The sequence below is a fragment of the Strix uralensis genome, chromosome Z, assembly GCF_047716275.1.
Source record: "Strix uralensis isolate ZFMK-TIS-50842 chromosome Z, bStrUra1, whole genome shotgun sequence".
Lineage (NCBI taxonomy): Eukaryota > Metazoa > Chordata > Aves > Strigiformes > Strigidae > Strix > Strix uralensis.
In genome coordinates, this window is record NC_134012.1 from 16,641,830 (window position 1) to 16,661,022 (window position 19,193).

General features: G+C 43.7%; 1 protein-coding gene across 1 annotated transcript; it reads right to left on the reverse strand.

The window, feature by feature from the left end:
• Positions 1–318: 318 nt before the first annotated feature.
• On the reverse strand, positions 319–15,342 carry LOC141938223 (RNA polymerase II elongation factor ELL2-like). Its single transcript, XM_074856893.1, has 10 exons — positions 15,290–15,342; positions 14,943–15,106; positions 12,031–12,290; positions 9,202–9,326; positions 8,972–9,059; positions 7,395–7,953; positions 5,031–5,097; positions 1,522–1,693; positions 568–612; positions 319–429 (listed from the first exon to the last, which is right to left on the reverse strand). Exons 1-10 carry the CDS (start codon positions 15,340–15,342, stop codon positions 319–321), a joined length of 1,644 nt encoding a protein of 547 aa, XP_074712994.1.
• Between the last annotated feature and the right edge of the window lie 3,851 nt (positions 15,343–19,193).

The window sequence follows — 19,193 nt, forward strand, 5'->3', positions numbered from 1 at the left end:
TTTCAGGTTGCTACAATGTTTTCCTAATATGCGCACAACTTCATAGTAAAGGTACTGGCTCCCCAGTTATCTACTGCTAAAACTAATTAAATGCACAAACAAAAATCTTGACGAAAAGAAGGGACCAGAAGAAGCAGCTTTAAATACACATGTAAGCAACATCAACAACAATAAAAGTAGTTAACTCTGCTAATACGGAAACTTCTGTAACAAAAAGGTTCAATGCTACCTTTTAGAATCTTAGAGAAACTAATCTTAAGTTTTAAATACATAAGCTTCTGTCCATTCACGTGTCCTGGTCGAAGCAGGAGGCTAGTGCTAGAACTCTTGTTGCTGTTCGTCAAATTCCCCTACTAGTTTCTTAATGTGAGACAGCTTGCTGTGGAGATACTGGCATCTACACTTCTTTTCAAAGTAGCTGGGGCTAGACTGTAAAGGTAAGATAAAAAGAAAATCATGGCATGAAAACGTTTCTGCAGAGTTCAATATTTCATGTCCTTTGCTTAAAAATACCCTTGAGCCAGGCTCAGTGATTACTACCTCCCACAAATCTGGTGTTACACATACCTCTTTTAACTTTCGGTACTCTTCTAAGACTTCCTCACAAAGCATCTTCAAGGAAAAAACAAACAGACAAACAAACATGAAGACAACACAAAGAACAGTTCACTACTACCAGAAAATGCAAAAATAACCTCCCATCCCCCCACATCACCCCAAATCTGCAATTAAACGTGTAAATAGGCAACAAAAGGGGCATGTGTTTGACGATTCCCTTTGACAAGTCGCTCACGCTGCTGTCTGTTTGCAGACAGCTCAGATAGGTGGAGTTTGAGGGCTGAACAACTTTTTGCAGGGTTTTTTCAAGCTTCAAAAATCCAGGCTAGCCCACACAGGGTCTGAGGATGTATGCCCATTCTAAAAGGTTTCCCTTTGTCTAGTTGAGCAGTACCGGGGATTTTAAAATACTCCTTCTGCTCACAAATACACTTGCAATCTGACCAAAAACTAAAAAAACGCCAGCCAAGAATCCTCAGCGTGCACACAGAATTAAAGAATTCTGGTACTGAACATGAGGAATTTGTATGTGCAAATCAGAGAAGTCTGCGTGGAAGGCCAGAGTATCAGTTTTTGAACACCCTTCTCTGCTAGAATCATAGCTAGCATCAGGAAGATGGGTAACCTGTGGCTGCAGGTTTAGTTAAGGGTATAAAACCATGGGAAACAGAGGGTCAGGAAAGCTTTGGGATTACAGCTGCTGGTTTCCACGCGCTTCCAATCTTCTCCCCGATCTGTGTAACAGCACCGCAGCACCCCCACGCCTCGACAGCGAAGCATGAGCCAGTCTGGCAATTCCAGCCCTGCGGCCGGTTACTCAGTCTCAGATGTTCGTTTTAAAACCACGTCAATATAATTTAACAGATATATATACTGAAAGGTCTGCCTGTGCTGAAAATGTGGGCTTTTGGAAGGGATAAGAGGGAGATGAAACACAATCCTCACAGTTTTATCCTTCTTTACCTTATATTCTTTGGACCCTGGAGAAAGCATGTGCCGTTGTGCATCAAGACTCATGAATTGCTGGCTGATCCTCTCCATCTGAGCATACAAGTTCCTGTATTCATCATACTCTGCATAGAAGTCATTCTTGTAACGCTGGCGTTGCTCGTATGAGACTATGGCTGTGTATTTTCTGGTGCAAAAATAAGCACACATGCAATTTCACACCAAGGACATAATGAATATCAAGCACAGACACCCAAGCTTTAAGTCAGTTAACTACATGACTGACTGCTTCTACAAGTAAGCACACGTGCTCCAAGGGAAAGTGTTTAGGTAATTACAGAAATCTACCATATTTCTGTGAGAGCTGTTTGCTAATATTTTACTTCTTAGAGTGTCATTCACAAGGTGCACAAGGAAGGCGTAGCATACTTAGAAAACATGAGCAATCATTCAAATATAGAAGGATCAATAAATGCATCAGCTTCAGAGAGAGAAGAGAAACTGCTAGATTATAATCTCTTTCTATGAAGGGAGAAGTTAATTAGATTATATTTACTTTTGAAAATTCATTTCCATTACATTTTTGGAAGGGACTACATTTACAGTGTTGGATGCAGTCAGATAGGCACAAATGTAGCCAAAAACCTAACAGCCAAGCATAGTTAATGATAACGTTTTATTATTTTAGGGAACACCAGTTCCACTGATGTCCATTCAACTAAGGCACTTGCAATACAGCAACAAAAACAAACTGCAGAGAGGTCTGAAACAAACAAAAAAAACCATCACATCACCTCCTAAGGAGGGAAAAACCCTTAAATGCTTAAAGCCACTGAAGCGATTGAAACTTTCTTCATTCCCCTCTCCCTCAAATCACCAGGAGCAGATTTAACACTGTCACACCAGTGCTTCTGGTCCTCCTAGCCTAAAGGCCCCGTTCTCTTTGGGTGACACAGGCACCTCCACACGGGGACAAATCCTTCAAACCACCTTTAGATTAATTTTAACGAGCAGTAAAACTTTAACAAGTTGAAAGTCTGCACCAATGCAGATGACAACTTTGCTCAGTGATGTCCCAGGCCAGAGGCACCTGGTTAGAGTGCTGGATGGTTTTTAAAATAAAAACTACAGGTGCCCCCCAGCATTTTGGGAAGGACCTGTGAAGCTCGTGCACAGTTACATCCCACAGCAGGAGTTGAGCACAGGACTAGAGCCCAGCAGAGCACTCGCAATGTGGGCGTGTGCAGAGGGAAGAAATGAGGATAGAAGTGGGGAGAAAGGTGAATCTGTTTGGTTTGTCTAGCTCTTCCTTAAGCTTTGCCTAAAAAGCTTGAGTTCCTTTACTCTCATCATCTTTCTTTAGACTAAGATGGAAAGTATCTTTATGCTAAAGCTGTGATTATACTCATGAATTATAGAGCACTTAGACAGGAAGAGAAATTGAAATAAACTACCAAAGTCCTTTAAACTGGATCAGATTGTAGGTGCTCTCAGGTTTCAATCTTTCTGTAGTGATCAGTCTGAAACAGCACACCCTAATTTTTTTCCAGGACACTGTGGCCAGTAGATTATCTGTGAGATTGCTCCAGATGTTGCTCCTTTCACAGGGAAGTCTTCGTTAAGGTTTTTAATCCCAGTCAGAACTAAACCAACTTCATGAAACCTTGCATGAAGGTTTCTTTGGGGTTTTGGGGTTTTGGTTGGTTGGTTGGTTGTTCTTTTGTTGGTGGTCGTTTTGTGTTGGGTTTTTTTTTAAACTTTTAACAGTAGCTATTGGCATCCGACTTTAATACTAGATTACATCAAATAACCTTCCTCCTCAGCATCCCTGCCCTCAGCTGACTGGGAAGCAGACAGCGGGGAGCTGGATCGCTTCATTGGCACGCAGCAGAGGCCAAGAATTAAACATCGGTTTGAGTTCTCAGCCTAACACGTGAAGCACTAAACTGCTTCCCTGCAGGGCCAGACTTATTTCAGTCTTTCCGTGGAGCATCACTTAATAGAGTAAGTGAGACGCACAGCGCTGCCATGCCGTCTGCTTCAGCACAGGCAGAAGATGCTCCGAAGTTCAAGCGCTAGGCGGAGGCCTGACCTCCCTTGCTGATGTTACTCCTCTGACAGAAGCTGCTGAACTTGGCAATTCGCAGCGTTTTAACACACTTCTCCCTCCTCTCCTGCACCGCAGACACGACCATGGGCTCAGCGCCGCTGCTGCGGCTGACGCTGGGCAATTGCGCTGCTAGGAAGTGTCGGGCTCGTCCTGGCTTTACCTGTCGGGGTGCTCGTTCCAACTCTGAGCACCGAAGGCCCCTCAAAACCTTCTCAAACTCATCCTTCTAACCGAGGAAAGAGCTTTAGACTGCTCCCCACTGTGCCCATCCTCCCCCCAAAAAGCCCATTTTATTAGAAATTCAGGTGGCGCTGACCACGTTATTCCACAATTATTCCAGTGCGGCCTCCTTCAACTTTCACATTTTTAAAAAAAGGCCACCAGTAAAACAGTGGGGGAGAAGCCCAGACACTGGGCATTTGCAGAAGCTATTTCCCTGTTTTGCAACGGTAAAGACAAATCCTCCTCCTAGGAAAGTTTTGATACTGTCAAAAACTATTTAGGCAACCACATGATTCTGGTATTAGAGGTATTTCATTTTGAAGCAAGTTCTTCAACACTTGTCACGGATGAAAAGCTTTTTTATAGAGCAGGTAAATCTCAGCTTTTTGGAAATGTCAATCTGATGTTTGACAACTTGTTCAGGAGCCAAAAGTAAACTCACCAGGAAGTCCTTCTGTAGTTTTACAGACTGCAACATGGCAGTCACTGTAGGTATGTTACCTTTCACATGCAAGTTTAATGTATTTTTATCTTGCTTTGTAGTCAAAATTAAGCAGGTAAAAGTTAAAATCTGAACTGAGGTTCTTCTGTTTTCTCTAGCTCTTTGGTCTGCAATTCTGCGGTGAAATTGGATATTTTGCTGCAGCTTCAAGTTAGCCAGTGACCATTTTACATCAAAGCTTTAGAAATAACTTTGACGGTTAACTCCTGTTAGCTCACATATAGGCTTTGTAACTCTGGACTTTAAAGTCTGCTACCTTCCCTCCCCACTTTCCACCTTAGAATGCACTAAGCAGTGAAAGTGCAGGAAAGGTGTTCGAATTTATGTATTCTAGCATTCAGCTTTCCTCCTGTTTTGCCTTGCCTCTAAAAAGAAAACAGCGCAGGTTCGTGTTCCTTTCTTATGGTGTTCTTGAAGAAGAATGAAATTAAATGTTTTACGTCTTCTTCTAAAGGGTATTAAAATTACTTTTTATGGCTTCTTTTCGCACCGCAATAATTAAGGGACACCCTCAGAGTTTAAAACTTGCAGGTAGTTGAATGAGGCAGCTGGGTGACTTGAAGGAACTTGTCATTATTCTAAAACTACATTTTGGTCAATTCTCAATTTTGTAGCTAAACGAGAGTTTTTATAGGTGATTTTTCATCTGCTTCAATGAGTGGCAAGAAAGTTAATTGTTATTTTACTCACGTGAAGTAGTCTGGTGGTTGGCTTGCTGAAGGAGAACCTGTGGAGGCAGTGCAAGTTTCTTCAACTCCTACAGAAAAGCAGAATTTTGACACTTGCGGTAAACAGATTTTTAATGTAGCCAAACAATACCAGCTTAATGGGCTTGAAAAAAGCCTTTAGAGTTTTATTCTCAGAGTAAATTACTTGGAATAAGCTCTGGAAGTTAATAATAGGGCTCACATGCCCTTCTCCATAGTAGGCAGTACCGGGCTTTAGAAAGAGGGCACAGCTACTTTATTCTACAGGTTCTGCGCTACCGCAGTATTAACCCAAGGTCAGCTTTTCTTATTTGAAGACACGATGTGGCGTCTGCACAGCCATTCAAATTATGCAGCAACAGATGTGGCTGCACAAAAGACAACAGCTTGAGATGTATCTGTATCTATGTAGATATAGATGTATCTCAACGTCCAGGTTCCAGCAAGAAATAGAGCAGAAAGCTGAAGTTCTTTTCATGCCATGTTTTTATCCCTCCTTCCCTGCCAATTACAGGTATCCAAGGTCAGATTTAATTTCAGCAGGAAAGTCAGGAGCATTGTATATAGGTTCCTGGCATTCAGGCTTCAATGACCTGCAACAAAGGCTTGCTCCTCATTAACGTGGCAAAACTGGGTTTGAAAGTTATTTGCACTTGTAAATTGCTCTTTTGCTCTTTTAAATGGCATTATGAGAGCACAGTACACTTAATCTCTAGTCCCTCTTTTTAAAGGAATATTTCAGGAGCCTCCTGACTTTTTGGTAAATAAGAAAAATAGCGGCCATAAGGAAAAGTTAGCTGGAACACAGAGGAACACTCAAGATCTTGGTAATCTCTCTCTGCTTTTCATCTGGGGTCTTGCAGTTAAAAAACACACAGTCCTATATATTCTTTGTTTTCTTCCACTGCCACTGCTTAAACACAGTATTTCTGCTAAAGCTCAACTGTTCTTGCAATCTCTAAGCTCTCCGAGCTTTAGGTCATGGGGGAAAAAGAACTATCATGTGATGTTCTACTCTATTCTTTTACTTTTAGTATTAAAATTATTACGCAGTACAGCAGGAGTAGAAAAAGTGGTGTAAAAATGGGAACAACATTTGAGAGAAATGCAAACAGTAATATTAACGGTCGCGGCATGTACAATGCAACTTAGGTGAACAGTTTCACTGCGAGCGCTTCATTTCCAAAAATTCAGGTGTGTTTGTTGACATGGCTCAGTGTAAGCACCAACTTGAAATGCAGTGCAGATTTTTCCTTCCCTAGCTGTTCAGAATTTCGTTACTGGCATCCGCAGGAAGACCCTCACCTGTATATAAATTCATAAATATCTGAAAGCACAAATATTTGCAAAGAAATCCCAAGCCATGTGGGCACTGTGTAGTATGTCCAGGGTAAAAGTGAAAAGAGCATCTCAAAGCACCCTTGTCGACAAGCACAACAGCACTTCAGAGAGGCACCCTGCCTAGTCCAAACACGCCTCTGGGCTGTGATAGGAAAGGGCTAAACCTGACTTCTCATTTGCACGTCAAACCTCTGAAATTAGACAACACACAGACTTAACAAAGGAACTGAACTCTGCCCTACTCTGTGTGTGTGTGCGTCAAGAAGTCAAGTATTCTCCGAGGGTTGCTGTTTATCTTTTCACTACCATTTTCAGTGCACACCGTTTCTACATCTTTGGAAGTAATAAATTCTGCAGATAGAGAGGAGCTCACAGCACAGTTCAAACCAAAACTCCAGCAAACCTCATGCCAGTTTGTGCAGGTTTTAGGCTCTCCATGAAAAGGCAGAGGCTGATGAACCTTGCATTGTGATACGCCATGAAATACATTTAAGTCTGATCTATGTGTTTCAGTAAGCTAGCATGCCATAAACCTGTGACAGGTTTTATCTGCAGCTCGCAGACCTTAAAACTGGCTCGTGGAAGAAGCAGAGTAAGTTCAGTGAACTGTCAGTTTACTGGAAATTAAGGAAAAAAAACTCCATTCCTTGTGTTTTTCTAGTTCCTAGCTCTTCCTTTTAACCAGTTTCTGCCCTACAGCAATCCATTTCAGGTTTCTTTCTAACGATTTTTGTACTACAGAGGGAGAATTCTTAAAAATGAACCAAATTCTAGATAAGCTTCCAGCAGAACAGCTTCTGCTTTTTGTTGTTGTTCTCTTTAAACTAACATTTACAAGGTAATACAACAGCGGAAAAACAATATGGATTCTTCATGACCATAAAGCAGGGATAATGGCAAAGCCAAGTGAAAAAATAGACCATTTGGGTTTCCAGTCCCTCGTTTTACAGGTCTCTTTGCACCACGGTTACCCATACAGGAGTTAGGAAAAGCAGCGTATTAATACCTTCACCCGAATCCAAACAGGAGGATGTACTCAGCTTGGCAGTTTCTTCTTTTCTGAGGTTTTTCTCCTCCATGCTCACACTCACAGTGTGCTGCATTTTGCCTTCATCCTTCTCCTTACGCTCTTTTAGCTTCTCGGGCAGTTGGTGCAGCTTCTTGCCTGTGGACTTAGGAGGCTTCACCTGCACCCCGGCAGGCTCTGGGATCCCCAAAGAACTCCAAGAGGTATATTTTTGTTGCTGGTCCTCACAGGCCTTAGTGCTATTAGGACTGAAGCTGTCCATGGGCAGGTTTTGTGTCCCCTGCCCCTCAGGGGTGCTGGGGGAGGTGGAGCTGGCAGTTTTTGGCAGGTTGGAAGCGTGAAGGCGCGTCCCAGGCAGCGGGTGAGGAGCGGGAATGGAGGTGGCCGTTGGGCGGGGAGACGGCGGAGGGGCGGCATCGGCTTTCTCCCTGAAGGCAGACAAGCGGTCTCTGAGCTGGGACGGGATTCCACTGCCCAGGCGAGAGATCCTCTTCTTTTTGTTCAGAGGACCGACGGAAGAGGAATTCAAGACCCTTTTCTGTGATAATAAAGAAAAAAACCCGTAAAAACCAGCAGAACTAAGTTTTGCTCCCGTTCTGGAAAAGGAACAGTTCTGAACTGGCAATTGTTGAAAACACATCTTTCTTCTCCAAAACTAGCTGTCAAACGAGGAAGTACTGCAGCTAAATACATGGTTTCTTTCATCCTTGGTTTCTAATTTTATGATTAACAAGTCGTTCTTCAAACCTACAGCTAAAAGGCTTTGGGAGAAAGACACTCTCTTCAGCAGCTCTAGCAAAGGCTTCCCCAAAACGAGGAGGTCAGGTTGGTACCGTTTAGGCACCGATTTCCGTTCGGACACACCAGGTGAAGAGTCAGCTTTTGCTGGCACACAGCCACGCGATTTACTAAAGCGGCCCCGAGAAGCACGCAGCGGCATGCTTCTCAGAGCGTGTGATGTGCAAAGCCGATAAGAACGGGTAAACCCCCCAGTTTTGCTGCAGCTGTTGTCCCAGCTGCTCTCCAGCTGGTTCACATCCTCTCCTCTAGCAAGCGCACGCTGCTCACGTCGATGTACAAGCGGCAGCTTGGGCCGGGAGCCCCAGGCGCGGCTCTGTGCCACCCTGCTGGAATAAATCTGGGTTCTGTGGGTAGGGAGGCAGGTGGGAAGAGGTCCCTGGGACCTGCACCATTTCATGCTCTGAAAGAAAGTCAGGGAAACACAGAGGTGTGCCCTCCCTCCTCTGTGTAAATGTAAATATCTCAGTGGTGAAAGGCTTTCTGTGCTTCCCATCTTGTCTTAAGTATTTTAATAAACATTCTGAAATACAGAACACTAAATATAGCAGCCCTTAAAGCTACGTGACTAAGTTTTTTTGCAGTCCTTGACAGTGCAACCACCTTTCAAAAGAAGAAACGTCCAATTAAAGATAAATGCTTCAGTTTTTCATGTGTTTAAGACAATATTAGTGCTTCACATCACAACTTTTACATCAGTGCAAAGTGTGATAAATCTTAATACACTGTAAATAATGATAAAAAAAAGTACAAAATACCTGAGCATTTGATGGGCCATCTTTACTGGGAGTTACAGGAGATCCCGAATGACTGGTGCTGGGGGCATCCTCAGATGAATTTAATTTTCTGTAAGCATGACCCAACATTTCAGGTTACAAGGCAAAAAATGTCTATGTCATAGCTCTTTCATTATAGGGAAGACAGACATTCATTTCCCAGAACAAGGTTTTTAAATGGCAATTTTCCTTCCCCTGGAGACTGAACTTACCTAGAAAGTATTAACTCCAATGACTGTTTATCGATTTCATTGTATCCAGGCCAATCTTTTTGAATGTCTTTAAACAGATGATCCTTCAGACTGTAAGAATTATCCTTTGTATTCAGGCTGGCTACCTATAGGCAGACATTTAAGAAAATAAATGTTCATGATACCTAAATGCACGCTACTGCAAAGTAAAATAGAAGTTGAAAACAGAATCACACACCAGTTTTCCAGGTTTTTCAGATGTGAAGATCCGAGTAGCTCTCATGTAACGAGCACCAATTTTTAAAAATGTGGTCAATTTGGGATGTAGAAATTTGAAGGTAAGAAAATCCCAAACTGCTGCAAACCTCTCTCTGCACCAGGGGTCTGTAATACAGCATTGGGAATCAAGGCAAACTATGCCAAAACTTTAAATATTCACTGCATGAAATATGCCGAGAGGCCTGTTTTGTGGGGGGTTTTGTTTGCCTTTTTTTGTTTGGGGCTTTTTGTTGTTTTGTTTTGTTTTAAGAACTGAAGAACACTATCTCCACATACAAATTCAGATTTGTTCAACTTCAGGAGGACACCTGCTGTTCTTTGGTTGTACACAGCTATACGGCAATGGCAGAGCACAGACTGTGCTTGGAACAACGCCTGTTTTCCATCATCACATTAATGAACGCACTATGTCATCATTTGTCTTGAGAAACACAACTGCTTTTCTTTCTCAAGTGCCTGAGCCACAAGAAACTGTATCTCTCTACTGAACAGTTGTACCTGATAACCTAACTGGCGCTAGACAAGTACTTCTGGTACAAAGATGAATTCTTCATCTATCCCATTAGTTTTAAGCCGTATCAAAGTTTTACCAATTGGGAAAAAAGTAACTGTACTCATGTCTAACAATGCTTTAGTGCTGAAATGTTTAAGGGGAGGTGTGCAGGCCAGACGTGCTCTTCATTCTGCAGACGCAGGGTTCAGTATTGTCACGAGAGGCTTGTGTGCATGCCTCGCTCTATACTTTTGAAAATAAAATGGGCTTATAGCTTCCTTAAGAAAAATGCAAAGTGTACTCAAAAGGTTAAAATGAGCTAAAAAGCCCTTGAGATCATTGACACCTAAAGTGCTGGTTTAGACTTCATCACCTGACACCTGTTCAGAGTTTCAGGGAAAACCCCCAAAACTATCTCTCTTTGCCTGATACAAAATGTGGAGTAACTACTCATCAACACACCACCACCACTTTTCAGCTCAGCCTATTTTTTTTTCCTCCAAAACATGGTAAATACTGCAAATTCATGCCTGTGTCCATGTCTGTCTGTCCCCATCTAAAAAAACAATTAAAAGTAACAAAGATACCCTTAAACAGTAATTCACTTGTTAAAAACAGCTAAAGCTGTATTCTAAGAGAAGCAAATCTGTGCATATTAGATCTTAGCAAGTTCAGGCTGCTGATTTTAGATTTGTACAAAAAAAAAAAACTCATTACAGAGCTCAGAAAAACATGAGCAAGGCTTTTCAGGGTGTAGCGTTGCTAACACGACCATTTCTGATGCAAACCAGTACCTTGAGGTACTGGTGCCTTGAGGTTCACACCACATACAGGAAACAGACTCCAGGAAAGTCTCCTTAAACATTGCCAAGCATAATGGGACAAGAGGAAGTTTTTGCACCTTTCACGCTCTAGGGAGCTGAGCTTTTAGAATTTTATAACCAACTTAAAATATAGATTGACTCCTTCAATTTGTAGGTAAGAACATGGCTGTCATTAAATTGTGTCTGTCTTCGGGGTGGAAAAAAACCAACTACCATCGCACTGGGGAAACAAAACAATAACACTTAACATATTCAAGGAATGAGGTTTTAGAATTCAGTGTAGGATCGACCAAAGCTGTATAAATGTTGAATTTTGCTCACTTCAAGAGGTTCCCAAACACTTTTTTCCTAGACAAGTAGGAAATATTCCTACTTCACACATCAATACGTGCCTAATTCAGCCACAGTCTATGGGTACAGGGAGTATTTGAAAAGTAAGGGAGGAGCCACTGCATCTTACGGTACTTTAAGAAGCCTTTTCTGAACTGCTTTTGTAGCAAATTAATAAGTGACGCTCTTGAACACGCAGCTTAAAAGTTTCACCTATACAACATTATAGACTTACCAGTAATTTTGAGGGATGTGATAAAGAAATACAGGTGGAACTTAAAGGAGCACTGGAAAAGCTACTGAATAAAAAAAAGTTTCAAGGAAGGTAAAGACACAGTCCACATGATAGCAAAGAAATAATATGCTCAAAATCGGACCACCACCTTTAGCATTTACGATTTCGCTGGAACACCCTTCCCTTGGTTGCAATTCCGACAGATCCCAAGGGAAGTCAAGTGCCACTTACAGGCCACCAGCCACGTTCAAACGAAGGACTAACCTATACGATTGCAGTTACCAAATTTCTCTTCACATAAACTCGTCACAAAAAAACATGAAGTACTATGACAAACTATTTCACACAATTGAGAGAAAGCACAGTCAACTTCTCTCAACTAAGCAGTCCAAGTAAAAGAGAGAGGGGAAAAAATAAGACATTAGGAGAAACAAAGCTAGAAATAGTTAATATTGCCTGGCATTCTAGCAAAACAAAACCACTCGCCAAGAATTTTTTCATCTGTCTTTCCTTTCCTCACACTGACTTGCAGTTTGGGGCATCTGCATGAAGTTTATTGAAAAACTTAAACAAGAAGCATTAAGTTGCTTACTATTTTCTGATTTAAACACTGAAGTGACACAGCTCAAAATTATTTTGAAAAGAATAGCAGGAAGGAAGAATTTCTGGCACAAACTCTATGATCTCACCTGATGAAGGATCATTCCAAGGCAATTCTTGTCCTTTTGGTGGACACCATCTTTCCGCAAGCGAGTGAGTAACTCTGGTTTCTTGTAATTCTTCAGTGCCAACAAATGAATCACCCTATCCCTGTACGGCCGCCGACAAACCACATTCTGTGTGCAAGTCCTCCCTGTTATGTTTGCAGGGTTCATGGGCGTTGATCTCTTCCTCACAGGCACAGGATCTGGAATTTTTTGTGGTGCTTTTCTGACCTGTGCTTTTCTTCCTGAAATAAGGGTAAAAAGAAAAAAAGAGAGAATGATGTGGGAGATTGGCAGAAGACAAGAAAGTTGTTTTAAAGACTTTACCGAGCCAGATAAACTCTAAAAATGACTTAAGTTAGCATTTCAAGATCTATAAGAATACAGGTAGCAAAGCTGCATCGAGCTAGGCATTAACAAAGAAATATTCAGTATTAAAACAACTGGGGAGTGATACCGGTAGGAAGGCTTTACTGATTATTTATATACATGGTGCTTTTATTATTTTTCCAGTTTATAAGCTCAAGCACTGAATACTCAAAATCGGGCATTTTTTTCAGGAGAGTGCTCCCAAGTGTGATGCAAAGGTCTTCCCTATAACTAAAGGATCCCCCGTTAATGCCTAGGGAGAACAAGTCTACACAATTAATCACATCACTGCTTAAAGAAACTACCAACACTTGGTCTTGATCACTTTTGAGCTACCATAACTTACACCACATTTTAAGCTGAAATGTTCCCCTCTTGTTAAATAACCCCAGGTTTGTCAGCAACAGTACACCCAAAATTTAACAGTTCTTGGGATCAAGGCCGGAGAAGTTTTAAAACATGGCCTGCACAGCATTTTGGATCAAACTCTATAAAAAGATGCGTTTCTCAACTGGAGGAACAATGCAAGTGTGCGCAAGCAACGCATCCAGAATTTAAAAACAACACTACCCGAGCTGAATCTCAGTTTTCCAGAAAAAGACCTGAGCTCCTTGCTCTGCTATCAGGCAGGGGGGAAAAAAAAAAAAAAAAAAAAAAAAAGAGAGAGAAAATTATCAGAATGTTACAGAAAATCATTGTAGTAAAACCTGTTTGCAATCCAACAGAGGATGTGACACAAACCAGCTATTTTTTTGAAACCAACAGCTCACGTTTGGTACATGAGGGAGACTTAATGAGTATTGGTGAGAAAATCTGGAGCTTGCTCTCTCCATCAGACACACAGAGACTGAGCTGTGCTTAGGTACTGCTTGTCCTCAGGAGTAGCAGGAATTTGTTTCCCTTTTGCAGTGGAGGCCAAACCTTTATAACCTTGGCACCCTGCATGTTCCCTGGACTTTGCCCTTCTGGTTTTCAAGAAGAAACCTCATCATGCAAATGCACACAGTTCCATTTTTTGAACAGTGTGAACTTAGCAGTTTTAAATTGAATGCATTACAATCATCAGGACAAGTTCATTTCTGTGTAGATACACACACACACACACACACACACCCCCCCGGCACAGCTGATGGTGTAACCAGCATTCAAACAAAACACCTCCTAAAGTCATGTCTCTGAATCCCTTAAAAAGAATAACGGAGAACATAACCAAGCATTAACATGATTAACAACCGCAGTTCCTGATTTGTACTGCACGAAGCACGCTGCAGAGTCACCCCCGTGACCTACCAGCAACAAGACCTGTCCTACCTGAGCCTCCTCAATGCCAGTCTGAAACAAAAGTGCCCCCAAATATCCTAACTGTCCTACTGTCAATCTTCAGACCCCATTTATTTAATGTTAAATATTCGCTTAAGATCTATTTAAACCACCAACAGGAATCACACAGATCATTCACATGTAAAATAGAACTTCCCCAAGGAGAAGTTTTGAAATACATGAAAGTGGCTCCTCTCACGCTGCCGTTAAAGAGCAGTTTAGACAATACAGGGGAAGCAGTCCCCACTCCATGTCCCTGTATCAACCCGTGCTGAGCTGCCTTAGTGTCAAGACCACACACACTTAGTGTTGTATCTCCAAAAAGCTGTGACAAAGCTGGCTTCAAATGCCCTGCTGAGGCAGAGCAAGCGTTGTACCATCGCTGTCAGGGATGTCCGTGCTGGCGGACGACTGCGGCCGCAGCCAAGTGAGAGCCTGTTTTACGTAATGAAGATGGATGTACCTGGTTCAGCTCGCTGCTGCGGGCAGGACCGCCGCTGCCCGTACCACTGAGTGCCTAGAAAGGGGATGCTCACCTTGCACCTCTCTGCAGCCAGCTCCAGGCTCCTCAGGAAAACGGTACTTAGAACAGTTTAATAACAAACAATACCACCTAAATGCTTTCTGTTTTGTGGAAAATGATGAAATCCACGTTCCCATGCCAGCATTGCCTTAATTTAAGGTTTTTTTTTTTTTTGAAAACCAACCATGGTCTTGTGGTAGCAGTTGCTTACTGATGGCCAAGACATAAATAAAATTTAATCAGCATTAGCAAGTGTGGAAAGCAAAGTTTTTCCTATAAAGCCTATGAATTTGTATATGAGACTTCCTCAATGTGAATTTTTTTAGATTCCAAATTCAGGCTAATGACTTAGCACAGTATTTAGGTCCTCAAAAGTGCTGTCACAAAACCAAACTGTTAGGTACTGAACCAGAGAATTTCAGGGCATGGGGTGGTAAAATCCCTCACCTCAGTGGTCAAAATTTCAACCAGTCAAGCAATATGGGAACGAGGAACGACTGGCAGGCTTTCTCGGGGGAAAAAAAGGGCTAATGTCTGAATGCAGCACGAGCAGACTGTAACATGAGGGCAAGCTACCTACATCAGAGATCTCTGAACACACCGACTTTCCCAAGAATCCTGAAAAAATGAATTACTGAGTTTAAAAACATACAGGCATCTAGTAAAAAGTGAAACACCGCCATACCTAAAAATGGTCCATCAGGTTTAATAACCTTTGCACTTCCATTGCGCAACTCCTCTTCTGGCTGGGTCATGCACGCTTTGGTCGTCGGATAGGAATCACTTGTGGCACGTACTGTAATTTTGTTCTGCATGAGTCCCAGGCAACTGAGTTGAGAGGCTCCAGAACTATAAAAACATTGGAAAAGGTTGAGCCCAAGCGCTAGTTCACGTTTAGAAGCATGGTTGTATCAGGAACTTTTAAACCTGTCTTAACAGGTGAAGAAAAATCTTCTTTCCAGTCCTGACAGCTAGCTAGGGCGTAAACCTATTCCAAATTGTCTCTGCATGTCCAAATGGTATCAGTTTTACCTGTCGGTGTACTGTGCTTGAGAGGCAGGCTGCCCGCAGCGTTGGTGGCTCATTGTTGCAATGACTGTTGCCAGGACAACTCGGGCAGTTACAGCGGCCCTGTGACGTCACGTAGGCCCCGCCCCAGAGGCCTTCCACCAGCCGCCCGGCTCTCAGATGGGCACATCTCTCCTCCCCTCCACCTGAGGTGGCCAGTGGTGGCCCTGGGCACTGCGAGGCCCGGGGAGGCCAAGCCAGCCTCCCCTCGAGACCCGCGCGCGGCCCGCGCCCTGGTCTCCCCTCATCTTGCTTCCAAAGATGTCCACCCGCGTCATCACCCGCTCTGTGCCTCTGGCAGCGCTGAGGAGTGCGTGGGGTCCACCCGCCCGCTTCTGTGAGGATTCGTGTTGGAGAAGAGGCACTCAGAGCAAACGCTGAGTGAGGGGAAGGACGGTGACCTCTCCCCGATAACGTCAGGGTGGGCGTGGGGCTTCAGGCAGCCATTCCGGAGGAGCCCAGCCCTCCATGCTCAGCCCACACGCGCACCCGCAGTGCGCTGCGTCCGGCCAGGAGGGCACCTCGACTGACTAACAGCGGCTTTGTTTAAACTGGCCTAACTGTCACTGCTCTTAACGAGTACACTGTGTGGCACCTGCCATTGCAATGGCTCTGAACAGAGAGAGGATACTGGCTTTAGCTCACCCGAAAACACTTTAGCCACCCTCAAACTCCCCATCAAGCCTCCAAGAAGGGTCAAGAATCTCATGTCTCAATTTACCACGTCATTTCTGAAAGTCAAAGCTGGACCAAGGCCCTGACCAACATTTCAAGATGATCCAGCTACAGTTTTGTCCATAGCCTAGGGCTAGGTATTGATCCCTTGTTCCGAAATCCCTGCATTTGCAACAGAAATAAAGGTCCTTCTTGCCATCTAAAGCACAGCTTTTATCCGTTGCCTGTTTCCTTTCACCACAGGAACAGTCGAGCACTGACTGAGATGATGTGTAATCCCCTCTCCTCAGGCTGGGCGTTTTCAAAATCCAAGACAGTCTTGAAGCCAGACCTGACTGGAGCACAAAATTAGACTAGACACCCTGCAGAGGTCCTTTCTGGTTTTATTTTCTTTTAAATGACTCTGTGTGTAACACCACACAAGTCTTGCATTAACTTTGCAGGCACTTTGCACAAACTGAGAGCTGGCTACAAAGGACCTCACGAAAGCTAGTCTGAATTAGATTTTGAAGAAGATTAGTAAAACCACATTAAAACTACCTAGACTGCTATCTGGAATTATTCAGAGCTAAAGCAGCTTGAATTTAATCTTACTTAAAAAACACAGTTTTGTTTAACTGAAGGTGCTCCTTCCTAAAGGAGAGAGTGTCATCAGAGATGCTGGGGAGGGGCAAGCCACGAGCGGAGGCAGGACCTCTCAGCCCTGGCATGCACTCCTGCCGCTTGCTTTCTGCCAGCTGTGGCAGCTGTCTGGCCCCTTTCAGATACAGTTTAACAAAAAAAAAAAAAAAAAAACCACAAAAAAACCAAAAGCCCACACTGCCCCAGGCTTGCCCAGGTCTGCCACTAAACCATCCGGCTTTTTGCCAATCCCATCAGTTACATGAGTTCACTGAAAGGTTGTATTGTAGTAGAAGAGACCTAGCGCAAGGGGACAAAGAGGAGGATGGGTATGGTGAGAGATCTCCTGTTAGGCAAAGAGCTATTAAATCAGCTCATTCGCTTATTGCTCCCAAAACCCACTATCTAGAGAAATCTCTGTTCTGAAATTGAGGGCACAAGCTCGCCTGTGACTGAGAACCTGAACAGCGTCCACGTGCCTGTTTGCTATCAGCTTCCCAGATCAGTGCATAAACTCTGCCTGTGATAGCCCAGTTAATCAAATGGGACAAATAGTTATTCAACACCACTGGACTACATTGATACGACGCTGAACGTAATCTTCTAGAAGCTGAAGCAAACTTAATGCAAAAGCAGGGCATTTTCTTGCCTTTTCGGGAGATGTTAACACTGTTCACTTTGACTCAGAGAACCAGGACAAGGTGCTGCTGTATTACATTTGGCTTCTGAAACACCATGGTCACGCAGTTATGGATAAGGTCACCGATTTATGTTCTCTTCTAATATCTTGGCAGTGTTATTTCTAGCTGTTCTCTACTTGCCTTACCTGAGCCCATCAGCTAAAGGACTCTGCTATTCTGCCATGTGGGAGTGGGGTACAGCCTTCAGCGTCTAGGAACTAGTGAGGTGATAGCAGAGGGTGTTGAGGCCTTTGTTGCTTTCCCACTGTGTAAGCACTATGCTGCGTATTTGTTGCAACCATGTCCAAATCACCACTGGCCTTTCCTCTTCACTTGTTTTTGCCCATATCACGATCTTCTCTGACCTTAGAAGAGGAGCCTCCTTTGATTCCACCAGCAGCCGTCAGACACAGCGACAGTATCTTGGGGACGTTCACTGCTCTGGAAGTGCAGACAGGACCTTAGATGCTTGATAGCTGAGCGCAAGCAAAGGGTCTGCGTAGCAAGGTCTGTGTGTGCTGGCGTTTGGAGAAGCAGCTGGCGTATGGATCGCAGGTTTCCTCAATTTCTTGGGGTTTCACTCGAAGGGGAAAGCGAAGGTGGTGAGTTTGAGAGTCCCTCTGAAGTGTTGGCATCTCCTATAGGCAGCCGAGGTATTTTGGTTCTGTAAAGATTTGATTTGAACGCTGGTTCCTCCAGAGGTATTACACACATAAAATTCTCTGCCACTGCAGTTTACCATTAAGGTGATTCCTTTCGGGGAAGAAAGTTGAGTGGAAAGTGCACTTGTTCTAGAGAAACAATCTTGAATTAGAAGAACAGTGATCTCTGCTAGCTAACAGCTGAAGAAGGAAAACACCTTTTGTGGTAGGTGTTGGTTCAGAAAGTCTCTTGGGTCAGAAAGAGCTGCCAGGAGGGTATTGCCCAAATTCAGTGGGATATGCCTCCTGAAGTAGTTCTTCTTTTGTCTTTACAATACTACCTTCATTTTATAGGTAATATTTATTTTATAGGAAGTGCTGAAGAGGTGTAACTTGTTAATGTTTAAGAAGGGTTAAAAAGGGTCTGCCAGCAGTGAATGCCACTAATGCAATGCACGAACACTTAGTTTGCAAGCAGTGTTGCTCGAGAAGGATGATTCCTCCCTCCCTGCTTCATGCAAAAGGGAAGGATGTGAGGTGAATATAGTCTCCTAAAATTTCTCAAGGAGCTGCATGGGTAGTTAGACACACAATGACTCTTTTATTTAAGACAACTTGGCTTTAATAGGAGGTATTAAGGCCTTCGATTAAGGCCTTTACAGTAGCTTGTCCGGTCTGATGGTGGTCTGCAGCGCGGGACCTCTGAAGTAGCGCTAACCTCCAGCGGCAACACGTACACGGCCTCTAAACCAGAAGACGCGCGCGATGGCAAAAGGGGGCAGGGGGGGAAATCAGTCAGCTGCACCGGGTCTCAGTTCTACAGTGACAGCACTGCGGGTGATCGCCAGCCGTCGAGACGGTTGTAGCAGCGCGGCTTGTCCCGTCCTGGCGGTTAACGTCAGACCCGGGCACACAGTTTAGGTAAAAAGCCAACAACTGCCAAACTGGGTCCCAACATCAGGATCTTCCCACCGTTTTAATCTGAGCAGCAGCTCTGTCTCTAGGTTGAAAGCTGGGCCCCCAGCGCGCGGGCAGCAGAACTGCAGTGGAATTAACAGCCCCTGCGTGCGCAGGCTGGGGACCGAATGCAGTTGTTAAACCCAGATGAACTCAGTTCTTAACAGGGAGCAAGACATCTGCCCTTCATTTCGCCACTTGAAATGCGGAGGGAAAACAGCTGTGCTAATCCAAGGGACCCAGAGTCAGCCTGGTCTCCCGTCGGTAGCACCACTATCGCTGGCAGGCAGCAGA

Bases quoted from the DNA above. Each gene is read 5' to 3' on its own strand.
- LOC141938223 (XM_074856893.1), bottom strand. From the start codon at position 15,342: ATGAGCCACCAACGCTGCGGGCAGCCTGCCTCTCAAGCACAGTACACC. The intron at 9,327-12,030 runs GTGAGATCATAG...GTCTGCCTATAG, and splicing joins TTGGAATGATCCTTCATCAG to GTAGCCAGCCTGAATACAAA. The intron at 7,954-8,971 runs GTATTTTGTACT...TTATTATCACAG, and splicing joins ATGGCCCATCAAATGCTCAG to AAAAGGGTCTTGAATTCCTC.